This window comes from Pelmatolapia mariae, linkage group LG10_11, assembly GCF_036321145.2.
Source record: "Pelmatolapia mariae isolate MD_Pm_ZW linkage group LG10_11, Pm_UMD_F_2, whole genome shotgun sequence".
In the NCBI taxonomy this organism is placed as follows: Eukaryota; Metazoa; Chordata; class Actinopteri; order Cichliformes; family Cichlidae; genus Pelmatolapia; species Pelmatolapia mariae.
Genome location: NC_086236.1, coordinates 10,780,041 through 10,800,379, shown reverse-complemented (window position 1 = coordinate 10,800,379; position 20,339 = coordinate 10,780,041). Strand labels below are relative to the sequence as shown.

At 40.9% G+C, this 20,339-nt stretch overlaps 1 protein-coding gene across 2 annotated transcripts in view; it reads left to right on the top strand.

The window, feature by feature from the left end:
* The window catches only part of jade2 (jade family PHD finger 2), a 221,614-nt gene that overhangs the window by 110,695 nt on the left and 90,580 nt on the right, over positions 1 to 20,339 (top strand). For both annotated transcript variants that reach the window (XM_063485581.1, XM_063485580.1), the window contains exons 5-8: positions 10 to 158; positions 6,937 to 7,148; positions 10,674 to 10,841; positions 14,198 to 14,314. In XM_063485581.1, the coding sequence (XP_063341651.1) occupies positions 10 to 158; positions 6,937 to 7,148; positions 10,674 to 10,841; positions 14,198 to 14,314 (646 nt within the window). The remainder of the gene's footprint in view (positions 1 to 9; positions 159 to 6,936; positions 7,149 to 10,673; positions 10,842 to 14,197; positions 14,315 to 20,339) is intronic.

The following is a 20,339-nucleotide window of genomic DNA, read 5'->3' as shown; positions in this document are numbered from 1 at the left end:
TGGTTGCAGGTCGCTGTCGACAGGTGGTCTGTCCAACAACGGGCAGGAGAGGGAAGGTGATACTCGGCCTCCTCCCACCCAGCTCTACAGCTGCTATGACCTGGATGACCTGGATGTTGCCTGGCTACAGCTAGTCAACCAAGAGTTCAGACAGATGGGTAAGCACTGCATTATTGATAATAATAGCCTGAAAACACTGAGGAAAATCTCGCTTAACCTGTGTAAATGTAGGGCCGTTCCGCTCCGCTTGCGTAGCTTCAGAAGACTTTCCAAAGGCTGTAAACACGGTTGTAAAGGATGAAGCGCTGGAAATGATGTGTTTTGACTTGGTTTTCGTCTGCGTGTTGACCTTTATGAAGTGACTCACCCCGATGTGTCATAAATGATGTGTTTTCACTTCACGGGAATTGTTAGCTGGGTAGTGTGTGAATTTCATTCCCCCTGTAGGGCTGAAGCTAAATATCAGAGATTCTGCCCAGTGTTTTATAAGCTTGACAGGAAAGCATGGGAGCGACTCTTTAGTTTGTTTTAAAGAGATATTATTACTTAGTTATTTTTGTTGATTTATTACTACATTCAGTTCATATGGAAAGCTCTCCTGAGGAATGAGACTGGCAGCTAGTGTTTTTAAGTAAAGAATTAATCAGCTAAAGAGGTGCCTTAGCATTTTCTTTTCATTTCACAGGTAGGTCTGTGTTTTTTCTTTTCCATTACCACCCATTTATAGTCTCAGAGCCTTTATCTTATATGTTCCAGCAAACACCAGCCTTTCCTTTCATTTCTTTTTTAAATTGAAAAATCACTCTATTAAAAAAAAAATACATAAAAAGCCTTAAAATGAGGTTTTCTGAAACTTGCAGATGCTGTGAATATGTTGTAGTGTTGCTGTGTGGCCTCTTTTCTTTCTTTTTTTTCCCATTCTCATTATTCCTTCCCTTTCGCTTCCTTTTTTCCCTGCCACTTTCTCTCCTCTCTGCTTTTCTACATCCCCCATTTTGCCATGGTGACAACTGCTGACCCCGAGCATCTCTCTCATCTCCGCCACTTTACTCAATATCTGATCAGCTCCTTTCAGATAAAGCATAGTAATTGTGTCTATAAATCCCCGCTGGGGTTTCAGGCTTTATTTCTGCTGCACATTCACTTTAAATCAAACTCGGACGTGCGTGCGCATACACACGCGTACTGGCAGAAGCTTCTCATAACCTTCAACGCTAAACAAAACAAACAGACGGCTGATTGGTTCTGCTGGGTGAGGCTGCCGAATCATGATGGGATTATTCAGCGTTTTCTGTCTCAGTGCTACACATCCTATTTAGATTTATCTGTGTATTTTTGTTTGTGTTCACAATATGCTCTTGGAGACCAAATGTTGATCCTGGACATGCTGCAATCACTGATTATTTCAGGACTTTTGTTCGATGGTGTTGCATTATTCAGCTTTAGGGTTGTCAAAATTGGCAAAAAAATCTCAAATATACATTTAAAGACCTGGACGGGTACGGCCAAATCAGACACCGCACACTGTTACTGAATTATTCAAGGCCCAAATTGAACTCCTGCAGGCTCAGGTTGCACAATGTACAACTGCACGACTTCCCACTAAGCACAAAAATAGACTGATAGACTTGGTAATACTAAAGAAGAGTAACAAAGCAAAGAAACTTGGTAAGTGTTAAGCCCTAACACTGTTTGCCTTCAGCTGGTAGCTGATTCTACGATATTAGCTTCTCTTCTTTGGCTCCATGTTAAATCAAGAATTGAATATAAAATCCTTCCCTCTACATACAAAGACTTGTATAATCAGACTCCGTCACATGTTAAAAACCTCTTGGTACCAGATTATCCCAGTAGAGCACTTTCTTTCTTAATCATTCAATCATTCATGTAGCACACCCTTCAGTTTCCAGCACCACTTTGGGTTCAGAACACAAACACGATCTCTGATTTCAAATTAGGCTTAAAACTTTACTTTTTTTCTTAAACTTATAATTACTGCTGGATGAGGTGACCCTGAATCATCTCTTAGTTATGCTGCTATACTCAGGCATGAAGCGCTGACCACTTCTCCACGCCCCACGCCCCCACGATACCACTTTTCATAAAACTTTCTTGTAGTTTTGTCCCGTCTCCCTTTATGCTACTTTCTCTATTCTCTTCCTCGGCACCCTCCAGTCTGCCGGGATGATTGGACATTCCTGTGTTGGTTTTGTTCCTCGGCCATCATATTTGATGTAAGTCCAGGATCAACATTCCAAGTGACCGGTCACATTGTTGTGATGCCACAGTTTTGCTACCTGGAAACACAATTACTCCTTAACCCCGGACACTTTTTTATTATTTTTTTCAGAATAAACTAGGGTGGGTTTTAACCACATCGCATAAATATAACATCACAGCAATGCGATTGATCAGATGCACCAACCTGTCATGGAATGTGGCCGCCCCTCCCTGGGCCCGGTTCTGCCGAAAGGTTCTTCCTGTTAAAAGGGAGTTCTTCTTCCCCACCGTTGCCAAGTGCTTGCTCACAGGGGCTTATCTGATAGATGGGTTTTACTTTCTTGTATGGTCGTTACTAGGGGTGGGCGATATAAACGATATACGATAGAAACGATATAGATTTGGCCAACGATAGAGATTTTGACTATATCGCGATATCGCATGTTGATGATATCATCAAGCTGCGCCTGTTTTGGTAGAAAGTATCACAGTGGCTACAAGCATTATCATCAGTAAATTATGTTCTCCTGACTGAAGTTTGGCCCGTGTATAGCATCCTGCTATGCGGTTGCATTTGTCCCTGACCACCAGAATCCCTCACGTTAACTTTTATCGAGTGGAAAAAAAGTTGCCGTTCATCCTCCAGCTTCACTGTGCTAATGTTATGCTAACATAGCTGTGTCGCTAGCAATCACGTAGCACAACATTATATACCAGGTAGTCCAACTTCGGTAACCCTGCAAACGCCACTGCTGTTTAGTGTTTCTGTCTTCACTTATGTTGGAAGTGGTAGCAGAGCTGTACGTTTTAATTAGTTTCAAAAATCTCTGTCAGAACATGGTATGAAATGTTTAGGTGTAAACTAGCGAGCTAACTTCCTGTTAACTTCTAACTCCGTTAAATTTAATAAATTCTGTTTTCATGTTTGCATGGATGTTAAACTTAATTGTTACACCCGATAAAGCAGCAACGCTGATGATTTAATTAAAGATGAAAGAATTTAGACTGTTTTTAACTCTCAGTGTTCGTTTGACTTTGGGACCTGAAGGGGACGGAGTTTTGGACCCAGATTACTCCTCACTACGGCAGCCGTAATGCTCTGACAATCCATCAAGCAGTCCATCAGCAGGCTTACCAAAGTTGTACTAAAACATTTTTTAACAGATTTCTACACGCCAAAATCGGTTCAAGGTCAGTAAGCACAACCAGAATTCATACATAAGGCACACTCTCGATTTTTGAGAAAATTAAAGGATTTTAAGTGTGCCTTATAGTTTGGAAAATACGTTATACAGAAGAAAAGAATATATCGTGATATATATCGTTATCGTACATGCTTAAAATTATATCGCGATATGAATTTTAGGCCATATCGCCCAGCCCTAGTCGTTACCTAAAATATAAAGATCCTTGAGGCAACTGTGAATTGGCACCATATAAATAAAATTGAATTTAATTGATAGTTTTCAGTTATGTTTCCTAATCACACTAGGCTAAATCATTCATTTCTTTCTCTTTCTCTGTCTTTTGTTACGTATCTTTTGCTCGGTTTGCACAAACAGCAGCGTATCTTAAGTGTGAAGCTGCACGAGCTGCACCAGCCTGTGCTGACTTTGCCACACAGTACATGTGGTATTACAAGCGGATAACCTGGAGCCTAACAACTTTTCTTGTGAAATCCAGCTTTGTGCCGCTGGGACACAGCCAGCTTGTGCTTTTTGTTTTTTTTCCCCACAAAATCAAATTTTTTTTTTTAAACATTCAATTATATCATACATGTTTACAATATTTGTTGGCAGCTGTGTTTTGCTGTAGGAAAATGTGTCTTCCTGGAGAAAACTGGGTCATTACAGAAGCTAAATAAACATTAATTCTGATTATAAGGATTAGTAACTCTGAGTTACTGTAAGATCAGAGTGTTTAGCATTATGCTGCATTAAGTAGATTAATAGAAATACAATTAGAGAAGTGCATTAAGGCACAGTGTACATGAAAGTTTGAAGGCCAAAGCAGTCAGGCAGACTAGAAGAATCAAAGCATGAAGAAAAGGAAGTCGTTTTTTTTGTGTGTGTTTGTGTTAATTTCCGTTTTACTTTTAAGCACACACACAAATACTGCACATACACAAAAATGAATGAATCCCTGCATGTGCTCACAGCTGCCACATGCAAACACGGAGACAACAGATAATGCGGTCTTTGGTATGTGTGCTTAGTTCATGATGTAAATGTCACGGCAGGTTAATATCTAACTCTGCTTCCCCTTTTCAGCGGCTTTAGAAGCAGCTTCTGAATCCACGACTGCCTCAGCAGCAGACGGTGGCTATCATAATAAAGTCGATGTTATTTTCAGTACATTGCAGGGGTATGGTAGGTTAAACAGCAGCTCACCCTGTTGGCAAAAAGATCCTGAGCAGTAAATCATGCTGCTGCTTAGTTATTATTATTATTTGATTGGAAGAGAATGAATGACATAAATAAGATATCCACAAATTGACCCACTCCAGTTATAAAAACCTCCCAACTGAGTGCAAAATCCTACAAATGAGTCAAAAAATAATGCAGAGCTACAGACTTGATAAAGTTTTATTTTGATTGCTGCATGCAGGACTCTAATGACACTGGCCTCTGATTAGCTGTATTAATCAGGAATCATCTGAAGGGCGTACCGCGTACTTTAGATGGACAAATTTGTGGCATTTGTGTTTTTTGGAACAAGCTCGAATTTTACATCTCTCCTACAGGAGCTCAAACTGCCCCACTGACATCCTGAAATACGTACGAAAGCTGTCGTGATACAGCTTCAACTTAAGGATCAAACCATGAAATTCTCCCTGCTGCTGCTTTCTCGTTAGAATTGGATGAAACCAGAATCCCCGATTCTTCCTTTTCTTGCTTAGAAACATGAGCACCAGATCATCATCGCTCGATGTTGATTTCAACGACAAGTTTGCATCTGAACAACTCAAAATTTTCTCTCGTTTTTTCACAACTCTCTCCGTGCGTATCAGTCTTTACTCTAAAGCAGGGATGCCAGACTCATTTTACATCGTGGGCCACACACAACCCACTTTGATCTTAAGTGAGAATCTCAATATTTAAGAAAAAGATGGTAGAGAAATTCTGCTGTAGTTACTGAAAGACATCAGTCAGCACAACTCATTAAATGGAAAGAAATAAATCAGGGGAAAAGTTGCAGAGATGTATTTCATTATTTTCAATCCAATTTTTTAATTCATTTATTTATGTATTTTACTGTGGATACATTATAAAAAACATTAAAAAACATTTCTATAACAAATAGTGAAAAAATAGGAGCTTTTCTTTCATTTAATTTTTTTAACTATTACTTTACTCTGTTCTCATTTGAATGGTTGTGGTGGAGGACTAACTGTAAAGTTTATTTAACACTGTTGAAAGTCCAAAATTCATGCATCCCTTCCCATTTTCCAAAGATGACAAATGGGGCGTATTGGGGTGTCTGTTGGGCCGATCCTGGCCCCTGGACCTTAGGTTTGCAAAGGTTTCACATAACTTTAAAATGATGAGCAGAGATTGTGCCTGACCAAATGATGTGCAGTCTGTGATTTAATCTGTGTGAACATCATGTACAGCCAGCATTCACACTGGTGTGTCGTTTAGAATATTTTTGTACGGTTTTTAAACTGTTATCGAAAAAATCATTTGCATTTCAGGAAAAAAAAAACCCCAAAACCAAAAAATATTTTCACACTAGATTTAATGCCTTCCTGTTACCCATTTTGTATAATCACTGTAATCTTATCGCAGGTAATGAGATAATAATATTCTACATCTGTTTGCCACGATCCTGGAAACCAGACTGTTTGCTTTCCTGGTATCTTAAACGTTTTATTTTTCATGAGGAAGAAGGCTTGCGTTTGCCAGTTAGATCAGTCTTCATCAACTATTAACCAGCCTTAGAGCAAGGCATTACTTTGAGATGCAAATGGAGCAGGGATACTGATGCTAATGTCGACACATATTGGCACAGTGAGCTGAGCTGAGGGCAACAAAGGCTTAATGGCACTTTTTTATTTATTTTTTGGTTGCTTTTCTTCAAATTTTGGCTTTGGTAGCTAATGGGCCTGCAGAGCACATGTGATATTTCTCTTCTTACTCTGGTTAGCAAAGAGTCGACTCCAGCTGACACTCTCTCGGCTAATTTTCAGCACACTTCGCCCTGAGCCGCCCCGAAGAAACAGAAAGTGACCTTGTGAGATAAACACGCAAATGAAGGCTGTGTGTGTTTCAAATTAGTGTTATGCAAAGCGTTTAGGCCCAAAATAACTTGAAATCTGTAAATTGGCTTGCTTGTTTTGAACTTCATACGAGCAGCTTCTCGTTTCTGTCATCCTTGTCGATAAAAGGAACTCAAAGAAACCAGTGAGTGTTGACCTTGGAACTCTACTCTTAGCTTTAATTGTTTTGTACAGGCTTAGTATTTTCTTAAATACTCATCCCTTCTCCCAGAGGCCGTGCTTGAGTCTTTGAATTTTCACTCAATCAAGCTTTCAAAGAAATCAATATGTGTAAAACAAAAAACAACTTAGCACCAGACAAAATATAATCCTCTAATCACCAAGAATTTCCTGCCTCACAAGAGATGGATGATTAGTTTCTGTCTAGTTCAGTTTTCGTCTGTACGACAAATGCAAACTAATCTTTTTTGTTTTTTACTTTGTTTTCTCACCGCCAGGCTTACCGGAGCTCGACGAGCTCACCATGGAGTGCGTTCTGGTGGAGCTGGAGAGCGTGTGCGAGGAGAAGATGCAGCAGGCCATCGAGACAGAGGAAGGCCTGGGCATCGAGTATGACGAGGACGTGGTGTGCGACGTCTGCCGCTCACCGGAGGGAGAGGACGGCAACGAGATGGTTTTCTGTGACAAGTGCAATGTCTGTGTTCATCAGGTCAGGAATTGTGGGCTTAAGTTTTTCGCATGTCTGTTTGTGCACAGTTGTGGAGTTGTATGCACTGTATGATCCTTGCGTTTGGAGTTTTGTGAAGGTTTCTGCAGAATAAGAAGGCTTATTTAGGAGAAAAAAAGGAAAAAAAACATGTTGAAAACATGATTGGAAATTGCAAAAACGAGATCCAAATGCACAGTTTTGCTCTTTTCCTCAGCGACTGAGTACATGAACTGCACAAAGGTGCACATAGAGCAGTTCTTTCACAAATACTTCCCGTGACAGCCTGAAGCTGGAGGGGCTCTGCTGTGTTTGTCACACAGTGACAGAATATTAATTATTGTGTCGGCTCAGTTGGCACTAACACACTATCACTCCCTTCAGACTGCCCCTGCTTACCTGCTGTTATGACACAGAATGGAAGAAGTTTCCCACAACTGCAGAACACATCTCATTTTAATCTGTCACCTCCAGTTCCTCTAATAAAAGAGTCCTGGGCGACTAATTCAGTTTTATTTTCAGTTATGGTTTGTGGCCTCCAATGGTAATGAAAACAAGATAATCGTGTTAAAACAGTTACTGTGTTGCACTAACTGCCTTTCTTTTTTCTTGCGTTTCAAATTCAACTCTCACCTTTTATTTGACAGCTGTGTGTCGTGACCCCCAACTTAAAGCTCTGCAAAGTTCAGTCTGAGCCAAGATAATTCAAAGATTTGAAATTCCTGACAAAGTTTCCGTAGGTAAACCTCAGAAACCCACCATAGCCTCTCGTTTGCAACAGCAGACCGCCTGTGGTGGAGGCTGCGGCCGCCCGGGACTGGCAGTTGACCTTGCGAGCCGCGCTTCAATGTCGAAAACACCCTCAAGTCTGGGCTTTACTCCCAACCAGACAACCTTGTGTCCACCTCTGCCCCCACCTCAGCTGAATTATATTTAAAGCGAAAGAAAATCCAAGTTAAAAAAAATGTTTCCTTTAAGTTGCATGAGGATTTTATAATGAGTATTCAAGTTTAGGAAAAAAATCCTGAGCTCAGTGCTTTTGATATTTCAAACAAAACCTGCTCGGTTTCCCACTATCAGACAAAAATTAGCAATCAGAATCTGGAGGTTAAGTCTCCTCTCATTTTTCAGAACTATAAAGAATTTATTTCTGCATATGAAATCAAAAGCCAGACTGTGAAACAGGAGGAAATATGAATCATCTTAAATATATTATAACGTCATTTCATAACAGCTTTGCGTGGCTGCTCTTACTGTTCATAAAGAAGCACAGCAATATATAAAATATCTCTGTTTTTCTCACCTTAGCATGTTTGAAAGCACGCTATTTCCATTCAAGTTCAATTCTTTTCTTTTTTTTTTCAATTCCATTTTATTTATATTGCACCAAATAACAGCAGTCGGCTCAAGGTGCTTAGACTGAAAGGTAAGGACGCTATAATAGCACAGAGAAAAGCCCAACAATCAGATGGCGACAGTAGGAAGGAAAAACTTAACAGGGAGAAACCTCCAGCACAACCAGGCTCAGGGAGTTGCTACCATCTTCTGCAACCGGTTGGGGGTGAGGGGAGGGGGGCAGGTTTTTGGCATAAGCGTATATTTCATCACCTCTTCCTTGCATGTGTGCCCTCATGCACATATTTCAAGAACGCCGGTTATAAATAACTCTGGGATCAAGTCATCAAAACATTACTCTTAGGAGCCTCTGGTGTTTTCCTAGTAGTAATTGTTGAGTAAAAATAGGTACGTGCCAAAAGTTGAGGTGTCATGGAAACAAATTGTAGCAGGCGGTGAAAGAAAAGGTTGCTCCCAGCAGTATTAAGTAATATTGCTTTTAGTGTGTAACCACATCCAGCACCGTCTGTTCCTTCCCTGGTGAAGTGGTCTCCCCAACACTCGGTAGGTGAAACACGGGCCGTGCTTACTGAGGTGCTTTGTTTGATCAATAAAATCATTTCATCAATAGAGTCCCTTAATTGCTTTTAACAAAGACGGAGACTTTCATGTTTCATTTCCTTGAGGGTTGTTTGTTTTTCCTTTCCGCTCTGTTGTTTTATCATCCTCTAAGTCTAATATGAATGCGTGTTCTGGCTTTTTAGTTATATGAAATATGTGTGTCCTTCCCTCGTGATGGTCTGGTTTTGGGGCGTATAAATTTCATTTGAGGATCAACTAAAGGAGTAATGCTTTGATATGATAGATCTGAGGTGATAGGGATAATGGTAGAAAAAGAGGCATTACGTATGCTTCACTTGCCACAGTAGACCCTTTCTAACAATGAAGGAGTAAATAATGTCTGACAATAAAATAACACTTTGTTTCTAACCCTGGGGACCGGATCTTATCAGAAACATGTAAGCATGCTGTTACGCTGGCATGAAAGACTTCCATGGCACCCCTCTGTGTTAGCGGAAGGGGAATTGGGTGGAGCTCTGATCATACAAAACCCAGCTGTGCTTTAAAAAAACAAAATAAAGTCTATGTGGCATTTCAAATGTGTTGGAAGCTCATGCTGTTCTTACTAAAATAAAGAAATATTAAATGGAGATTTGTAATTGGAGCAGCAGTGGTTAAAACCTTGCCTGTCATGTATCACTGTAGATTTTCTAACTCTAAATAGGTTTTTATTCTTTCCTAAAGATTTTATTGTTGCTACTTCACACACTGATGACCTTATTGGTCTTCACCGAAACTGTGCTCAAACTAAAAGCCCTCCGATTTGTCCGTTGGTGTGTGATGCTAGATTAAAAAGGCTTAGGCATAGGAACAGGCACTTGTGTGAATGAGTGAATGAAACTTGTAGTAAAAAGGAATAGAAAAGTGCTCTATAAGTACCAGTCCATTAACCATTATGCTGACATCAGTAATATGGTCAGTGCTGTGACATCCTGATGCGTTCACATATTTTCATGCTTTTTATGGCCGAATGATTGTATTGCAGCAGTCATGTCGAGATGAATGTGTCCACGATATGACTGCTTGAGAGCGTTCTTAACTTTTCAGCGGCTTGTAATTCTCATTAGTTTGTGCAACCGACAACAAGAAACCTTAATGGATTGTGAACCGGATCAGCTACGGCACCACTGATGTGCTCAATCACTACAAAACCAAAACAAAATTCACTGTTTTTAGGTTGGCTTGAAAAGCTGACTGTCAGTCATCTTTTTGCCAACACAGAGTATATGGAATACAACTTTTAATATACACCTAATGGTTTACATGGGGTGTATGTTAATGTGCTTCAGTGTACAAATATGTCTTTAATGAACTTTTTATTTATGGTGATTTGACGTAGTTTTCCATTTTCTTATTAGCGAGGCTAGTAATCTGTCCACTGTATAAGAAGTTACAGCTATTGGCTGGTTAGCTTGGGACAAAGACTTTGTAGGTAGAATTGGTTAGCCAGAATAAATTGGCTTGCATGTTACGCCATGGTTGGTAACCTATGTAAATTCAGAACCATCTTTATGCAGCTTTCGCATTAAGACCTGTCATAACTTTCCTTTTTTATTTCTTTCCCTGTTGCAGGCGTGTTACGGCATCCTGAAGGTACCCCAGGGGAACTGGCTGTGTCGGACCTGCGCTCTCGGGGTCCAGCCAAAATGTCTGCTCTGCCCCAAGAGAGGGGGGGCACTCAAGCCCACCCGCAGTGGAACCAAGTGGGTCCACGTCAGCTGTGCCTTATGGATCCCTGAGGTGAGACACTGAAAGAAAGACACAGAGGTGGTCACAAGGTCCACATACAGTCAGATACTGATTGGTTTCTTTGTGCAATCTTAAAATTACAGCCAGCATGTTAATGAATTTTTAATACATCCCTGGAAGTGTAACCTTTTCTACATTCGCTTTTAGGCATTGTTGGCTTCACAGTATTGTTCCCACAATGTTGGGAGGATGAAATTGTTCAAAATGTCTTGGTATGGTAAAGCGTTAAGAAGGCAAGCCGAACTCCTGAAAACAGCTCCACACCGTGATACCCCCTCCACCAAACTTTGTACTTGCAACTGCCAAACCTAGACTCTTCCACTGGATTACCAGATGAAGAAGCCTGACGTCCCTCCAGAGAACGTCTCCACTGCTCTATAGTCCAGTGGCGGTGTGGTTTACACCACTGCATCTGATGCTTTGCATTGCGCTTGGTTCTGTAAGGCTTGGATTCAGCTGCTCAGGCATGGAAAACCATTCCATGAAGCTCTCTCTGCGCTGGTCTTCAGCAAATCTGAAGGTCACATGAGCTTTGTAGATCAGTAGCAACTGACTGTGCAGAAAGTCGGCGACCTTTGCGCACTGTTTGCCTCAGCATTTGCTGACACCGAGCTGTAACTTTACATAGCCTACCACTTCATGGCTTCAAGTCACTTCCACTTCCACTAACAGTTGACTGTGGAATATTTAGTAGCAAGGAAACTGCATGACTGGACTTGTTGGACAGGTAAGTCCTGGGAGCAACCCATTCGTTCACTAATATTTGTAAAAGCAGTCTGCACGTCCAGGTGCTGCATGTTATACACCTGTGGCCGTGGAAGTGATCGGAAAACTTGAATTCAATGATTCGGATGCCTGAGTGAATACTTTTGGCAATGTAGTGCATCGCTGTGGTTTGACGGTGAAGCGTTTGCTTTGCAATTAGACTCAAAAAACTCTTTGGTGGAAGATTTTGACAAGCATTTGCACCTGTTACTTGTTTCCACCACTTGTTTAGAGTAAATGTTTAAAATACCAGTCAACACCTTCCTCTTTACAATCTGAAGAATGTAAAATGATTCCCGAGGAACCTGGCTGTCAAGCGTGCTTCTCCCAGCAGCCGCTCATTTCGTCTTGACGTTTCTTGATGACATCTTTTGTCAACGTCGCTCATCTGAAAGCCCCAAACGGAGCCCCCTCATTTCAGAAGGTTCGTGGATGCGCTTCGAGCCTTGCACACCTTTAAGACAGCCAGTCATATTTCTTCCGACTATTCAGCGGCACACTTCACCAGCACATTTCTCTCAATAATAGAGTGGCTTTTGGCACCTCAAACCTTTTCCTCCTAATTGCCTTCTGTCACCCTTGATTGGGCTAATTGTTTTCGTTGCTCCATTCGCTTTTGTTTTCTCTTCCTACCGTGGCGGAGGGGGTTAATTTGCATGTCTGTGCTGTGTGTGTGTGTGTGTGTGTTTTGTGCTCTTGTCCTTGTGTGGGCTCAGATGTATGTGCTTCATGCTACTAGTTGGTAGATTTTTTCTGAATATGTGGTGGAAAAAACTGTGTGTAAGTGTGTTTTAAATTTATAGTGTATGTGTGTTTGTTTTTGTATGGGTGTGTGTGCCTTCAAATGATACAGCCTCTCCAGAGCTGTGCATAGCTGCTTTATGCCTGCCTTCAGCTCCTAGAGAGAGGTCTCTCTTTAAACAGCTTTTCACCCCTCATAGTTACACATAGACACACAAACACACACACTCAATCTCAAAGAGGAAGAGCCCCTCTTTTAAGAAGGCTTTTTATTTAACACAGTGATTTCCTCTAAAGCGATTTCAGATTTTGTCCCTTTTTTCATCTGTCTGCTTTGAAATGTGAAGTGCAACCTCTGCGTATGTGTGTGTGTGTGTGTGTGCGCGCGCGTGGGAATCACGGTTGTGAACAATCCAATCAATTAACTGTACCATTCAAAAAGTGGAAATCCTTTTCTTATCGACCGACTCTTATATCAGCTGCATAAAAGAAGTGCGCGTTGACAGTGACGGCTGTGGCATCGTTGTCAGAATTGCACTTTCTATTGACATTCTCAATGGAGTGAAAATTGACCCCCGCATCAACTGTGAGTGTGTTGTACAAAAGACATCGATAATAACAGAAAGAGCAGAGGCCATTGGTTTGTTCTGTGGTTGAGCGGATGAGAGGAGGAAAAAGAAAATCAGATAGAAGGACGAGTGGATGATGGGGGGGGGGCGTGACCTGCGGAAATCAGTTGTCAGCTTGTTAATGCAAGCGTGAAGGACAAGGAGAGAAGCCCGTGCCTCAAATATGACAAGAAGTGGATGTGAAAGAAGTGGAATGTTTTTTTTTTTCTTTTTTGTAAAGAAGTAGGCAGCAGAGGAAGGAAGGAAGGAAGGAAGAGACAGCGCTTTGGTGATGAGTGCTCTTCACTTCTTTTCTGCATGGCTGGTTGGCACAAGTCAATGACTTCTTGGTTGTATTTGGTGCAGGGAGGTCTGGGGCCAAAGCTGTTCTGAATGAACTGCTCAAAGACACTGAGTCACACAGAGCTTTACAGTAACCTTTTTCCACTAAGCACATGTGTCTCTGCTCTGGGTCCGAGGACAGTTTTGGAAATTGGAAAACACAGGTGAAGTTATTCAAGCTAAATTTGGGTGTAAACTGTCATTCCTAGGATGCTTAATGGAGATTACTTTAATCAGAAACTGAAGACGTTGCATAGATGAGGTGTTAAATATATTTAAGAATATGATAATTATGTTCTAACTTCAAATGTTTTATTTTATTAATACTTTATATGGCGCCAAATCACAGTTGCTTCAAGAAGCTTTTTTTTAAGGTAAAGATCCTGCAATAGTACATAAAAAATCTGAACAATCAGACGACCCCCTATGAGCGAGCACTTGGCAACAGAGGGAAAGAAAAACTCCCTCCTAAGAGGAAGAAACCACCAGCAAAGCAAGGCTCAGGGAGGGGCAGCCATCTGCCGCGACTAGCTGGGGTTGAGGGGAGAAAAGAGAAGTGAAAGACAGCCAGAGATTAATAATAGCCAATGATTAAATGCAAAGTGGTGTATAAAAACAGAAGGAGTGAAAAGAGATGTGTGAAAAAGGAACACATCATGGGAAGCCCCCAGATGCACCAAGAGTCTTTCAGCCTCAGTTGCCTGTATGACCATCGCAGATAAATATTACCTTATCCCAAAAAAAGCTGCATATTCCAACATTTGAGAAGCTGCAACCAAAATATGTTTGGCAATTTTTTTTTAAAGAATTTAGACAAAGATGAGTCTCATCAGTGTTGTTTTGCTTTCTATGAAATGTGTTTCTTACTAGCTGTTTTGTGTTCCTCCTTAGGTGAGTATAGGCTGTCCAGAGAAGATGGAGCCCATTACCAAGGTGTCCCATATCCCCGCCAGCCGCTGGGCTCTGTCCTGCAGCCTGTGTCGAGAGCACACAGGGACCTGCATTCAGGTATATTATCAATGCTTTGCCCGTCTATCTCATTGTCTTCAAATGTTAAAAGAAAAACCCAAAAAACAAAAGAAACACAAGCAGCATTCAAAACGTCCACAGGTTCTACAGTGCTCCAAATTATGGGTTTCAGTTTTTGCTTCTTTTCCTTCTCTGGTTGCTAAATCTCAACTACCAGTTTGCAAACAAGTTAAACCAAGATAAGTGAGGATGTGATTTCAACAGCAACAAGTTTCCTCTTTTTAAATTATCATGCAGCCTGCATGCATGCTGTACATCAGCCAGAGGTGGTTTGTGGATATGTGAAGGTTTCCACTATGTGTAATATTTATTACAAAGGGTGAAACACTGATCCATGAGTTTATTAATGAAGCCTTGCAGGTAAAAAGACACAAAATGAGCACAGCATGCTCGAAACGCAACATTTCTCTCATCAAATTATTGTAGTTTTTAGTTTCCTGATAGGCCATGTGGATGTGTTTGAAGCGACTGCTTAGTATGCAAACACAGCCCCTGCTGACACACTTACACTAACCCACTTCACAGACATTAGCCTGTGCATGATTTAGCTTCAAAAGTGCCCTTAAGGTGAACCGCAATCCTAAAGCATTGCAATGCTTTTGCATTTGCTTGCAGCATATGCACATCCCAGATGTATGTACTGGATACGGACGTGTGTGTGCGTTTGCGCATCGGTGAGGGTGTTTCCTGACAGTGTATCCCTGCTGTAGACTATCAGCGAACCCCCTGAGTTGGAGTCGTCCGTAGGGAGATTCTCACTCTCCTGTTTCCATAGCTGAAAGCAGACTGCTGTACAAACATACTTGCTAATCAGTTGAGATGCTTTTCTGCACAGCAGCCCGAGCAGCAGGAGTTCTTTGTAAACCACGTTGTAGAGAAAAGTCGGAAATAAGAAATATTTTTCCACCTCGAAAAGTTTCAGTCCAGGAGAGAAAATTTCTTTTAATCTATTTTTCCGATTTAAGTGTTTGCTGTGATTTGTGATACAATCATTGTAGATCAAATGCAGGACAATGTATTCACACTATAGCAGACATTAAAGCACAAAGCATGTGTTACCACTGATATCTGTGTGTTTTTAATGTTGAGTAGGTCAGACAGCTTCAGCCTTGAGTGTTCTTCACTTCGGCACCACTTCCAATAGTGAAATCCACTTTTTGAAGCCTTCATCTAACGACAACTTGTCCTGTCTCTTTTCATGCAGAGCTACTAACAAGCATCTCAAGCGCTCATAACAAAGTATACATATCTAACAACCATTAGCCAGGACGTTCTGAGTTAAGAGTCTCTTAATTAGTATTCTACTGAAGATCCGTGCACTAGAAGGTCAACCAGTGCCACCTGTACTGTATATGTAAAAGTTCAAAGAGATTCTGTGTACAGCTTTTAATAATGAGATTGTTGTAGCTCTAAGTGTGCTAGATGGATTAAGTGAATAGAAAAAGGTCTTGAAAATATGTCGTAAGAATGTAATTTGCTTTATTATGACTCTGGTTATTCCCATATAAAGCGGTGGACATCCAGTAACTCAGATGTTGGAATATCACAGATGCTGTGGAGCTGAATTCTGTTTAAACATACAGAATTCTGTTTTAAAGTCTAGTGCTTCAAATTTTGTTTTTGAAGGGATACCAAGTAAATACAGGGCTAGTACTGCAAAGAACAATACTATAAAAGCAACTTATGTAGTAGAGATTTAAGAGATGTGACCATTACATCACTGTTTTTTTACTTTCCACAGTTACAAAGCACACCCATCAGCCTTTTATGTATTTTGAAACTGGGTTTTTTGGAGGAAATTTGCCTGCTCTAAAGCACTTTGGATCAACTTCTGTTGTTTAAATTTGCTTTAGGTCAAAAATAAAACACAAAAGAGTTATGACACTTTTCATAGTGCATGTTTGAGGTATATTTTTTCATTTCCAAAAAAGAAAACAATTTAACACAATTCAGTGGGCTACATTCTGAACTTGGAGGATGGAAACAAACTATTGATCCTATCGTCTTACAATACCAGTGTTGTTATCGATACGATTGACTTTTTGATCAAGCCGCTCACCTCTTTTGAATTCCCATGAAGGTCTTGTTGATGTGCTCAGGTTTAATAGTGAAAATAGTAAAATATTAAGTATTAAGTTAGCAGAATAGATTTGTTGGAAAGTTTCAAAATTCCTTTATTTATTGAAGCTTGAGAACTCTCAAGTGATCACACTGATTAGTTACTGTAGGTTCAAGCTTCTCTCTAATCTCTGCCCCTTTTTGGTTTTCGGGCGGAAAAATGGTGCAGTGGTTAGCACTACCGCCTCATAGCCAGAAGGTTCTGGGTTCACACACGCTGGCTTTTCTCTGTGGAGTTTGCCTGTTTATGCTCCCTCTGGGTACTCCTGCTTCCTCCCACGGTGCAAAGGCTTGCATGTTAGGTTAAATGGTGACTCTAAATTTGCTAAGGGTCCAATGTAAGTCTGTAGGCTCCAGTGCCTGCATGACCCCGAATTGAATTTGTGGTAATATAACGAATGGATAGATTTGTTTAAAGTTAATTATGGAGAGTGATGGAAAATCGGCCAAACCTAAAGGTGAAAAAGATGGGAAGTTGCTTCATTGATTTTTCTGGTTGGTTTGTACCAAATACGTGTGCAACACAAAAAAAGGGAAAAAACCCAGAATTTTTCAGGTCAAGGAAATGTTGATAAATCGCAAGTGGATACACAAGTTAAAAAAATGTTCCAGAGTAAAGTATGAACAAACCTCAGTCTGAATAATGTCGTTTGTAAGTCTTGCAAAGATTATTTTAGAGAAACATGTTTTCTTCACAAACAGAAGTAGTCAGCAGCAGTGTGGGCACTGATAAAAACATTATTAATGAATCCCTGCCAGAACAGAGCAGGTGCAGTCGAAAAGGCCAGATGAGTATTTTTTTCTTTTTCTTTTTCTTTTTGCGATGACTGGGCTCATACCAAACAACACATTTAGCCAACTCCACGATGTGTTCAACCTTTTGCCTTTTGCCACCAAAAAAGTGAGAGCAGCTGCAGTGGGCTCAATCTGACATTTGGTTGGTAATAAAAAAAATGGGTTTACAGTGGAGACCTTTGACTGTAACTCTACGTTTTATCAGGATGATGTGTTTATTGGGGTGTCTTACACAGGCTAAGCATGTGATTATTGGATCACACCTTCTGTGTCTTCATCACTGGCTTTATTTTCTTGGTGATTTATGTGTGCATGAGGTGAAACTGTCAAGCTTTAGCAAACAGTGAGTGTAGGACTCAAGTGTGTGACCCGGGCAAGACGGAGACAAGTAAAGTGCATTTTGAGATTCTTTATTCGCTTAGAGAAGTTGCACATGAACTAACTTAAATGAGCTCTTACTCACTTTAAAGAAACGTAAACATAGAAACAAACTTTATTTAAATACAAGGCTGAGCTCAGCTGAACATATGAATGCAATTAGCTGGAGAGAGAGGCAGGCATGAGGAGCGAAGGCAGGTAGCGAGGGACCAGGCAAGATCTGTGAGACAAGAGGACAAGTTAGACAGTGCAGAGAAGGAGGAGGAGGAGGTGAGTTAGGCAATGTTGTCCAGAGGATTATCGTGAGAAAGCCTTACTTGAAATCCGAGGTAGTCGGGCCAGGGGAGGGTGCCAAAAGGGAGAGGTCTTGAGCTCGCGAGGAAGCTGGTGAAGGGTGGAGCGTGGGAAGGCTCCAAAGAGCGGCAGCGGTGATCCAGCAGGTGAGTAATGATCTCAAGTGGCAGCAGAAGAAGTGGCATTCGTGAGAGGTGAGTGGCTGCACATGGATGTGAGATCCGGGGCTGGCTGGCTTAGTGGAGACGAGGAGAAAAGGCACGGAATTACATGAGAAACAGATCATAAGAAAAAGCAAAACAAAAACAAGATTAGCCTCTTCACCACGTCGGGTGAGCTCATAATCTGGCGGAGTGTGGATGGCTGCGCTGGTCTTTTTGTACAGCAGTTGATTGCTCTGATGATTAGCAGGTGACCTGAAGGGGAGGAGAGAAGGTGGTTCCAGCTCCACTCCGATGGGGTGGAGGAAAACAGCTGCCTTCTAAATCCACATCTGGCAGCTAATTCATTGCTCAAAGCTTCTTATGACAGAAAAAGCCATTTAGTTTTACCTTAAAAAACAATAAAGGACAAATTAAACTCTTTAAACATGAGAATGTACACTGAAAAACCAACCAAACTGTCACAATGATTTGAGGGCTGTGCAAAATTCATTAGAGTCAAGGTTTCTTTGCATTAGCTAGCTTGAAAACAACCAGTTAAAAATAATGGATGGTTATCCACCGTCTTTGTTAACCCAGGCGCTTTGCTAGAGGCTGTGTTTGTTGATCGCATACAATGATGTGCCACTTGACTCTTCTTTGACACAAAATGGATGGATTGATTTAAGCCTGATGAGTCAAGATAATCAGGTCATGGAAAGAAAATATGGATATTAAAAATATATATATGGTAAAATCTAGCAGGTGTTGCCAAGAAGACAAAATGGTAATACTGCAGAAAGTTCATATGCTTATGCTTATGCTTGTGCATATGCAGTCATTTCAGACTGCTGCACATCAAAAACAGATTTCATAAACGTGATCACTATATCAGATCTGATACAGTCCCATAGTGAAAAAAATATGGAAATCATTTGTTTTTGGTCAATAAAAGGTAAAATTCATATAAAATATATGCACAATATGAAGTGGGACTTAAACAACAGCTGTTAAATAAACTCGTCCACTTTATGGGTAGAATGTTGTTATCTATTGGACACAATATCTTGGATACATTGTCAAAGTTTTAGGAGAAAATTTGCCACTTCAGCAACCATCTTGGTAACAAAGTGGCAACTGTGGTAAACGCTTACTCCGTTTGTAACTAAGATGGGCAATTATCAGTTATCATAAAGCCCCGAGTCAAATAAATGGGGAGAGATATAACGTGAATTCCAGTGGTTACCAGAATATAAAAACTGTCTAATCTGATAAACAATGAAATAGTTTGGTGATTTTACCCTAAAATAAGGTTTGTTTTTTGTCATCTACAAAAGGCGTGTATGCTATGCACAAAGTTACGCAATATATGCTATATCAGTGTTTCTAACTGTTTAGGAGTTTATGGACTTTCCTCACCATAGCACAAGTGTTCTGCTGTGCCACATCATACATAAGCCGAGAAACAACACTAGGCACGCTTGCATCTTTACCACGATAATGAGTAGATATACAGTGGGGGAAATAATTGGTATACTAAATGTTTTGACTTTGGGAGGGGCGTTCTCGTCCAACATTTAGTAGGACATGGCCGCATCCATTGGGCCTTTAGTGTGGCGAAGTCATCCTGTACCCTTAGCAGAAAAACACCTCCATGCTTGAATGTGAGGATGGTGTTCTTTTTGCCATACTTAGGATTTCTCTTCTTCCAAACATGGCAGGTTGAGTTGATGCCAGAAAGCTCGATTTTACTTTCATCTGACCACAACACTTTCTCCTTCACCTTCTCTGAATCATTTAGATTTTCACTGGCAAACTTAGGCAGGCATGTACATTACCAATGCTGTTAACAGTGGTGTACTAGATGACTATCATCCCAGCTGCCTTCAGATCATTAACAGGCTCATTCAGAATAGTTTTGAGATTATCTCATGATCATCCTAACCCCATGATGGAAGCTCTTGCGTGGAGCTCCAGACCAGGGGCATTTCATGGCCATTTTCTGTTTCATCCTTTTGCGAATAATCACACCAAAAGTCACCTTATCACCAAGCTTCTTGTTGGTAGTCTTGTAGCCCGTTCTAGCCTTGTGCAGGTCTACAGTCTTGTCCCTGACATCATATGACAGCTCTTTGGTCCTGGCCGTGGTGGTGAAGAGGTTGGACTGGAAGACACTTTTGTGGAAAGATGTGCTTTATATTGAGATCAGGGGAATTTGTGATTATTTGGTCAGTCGGTTGGTTAGTTGGTTGATTGATTGGTTATAATCTGTGGGAGAG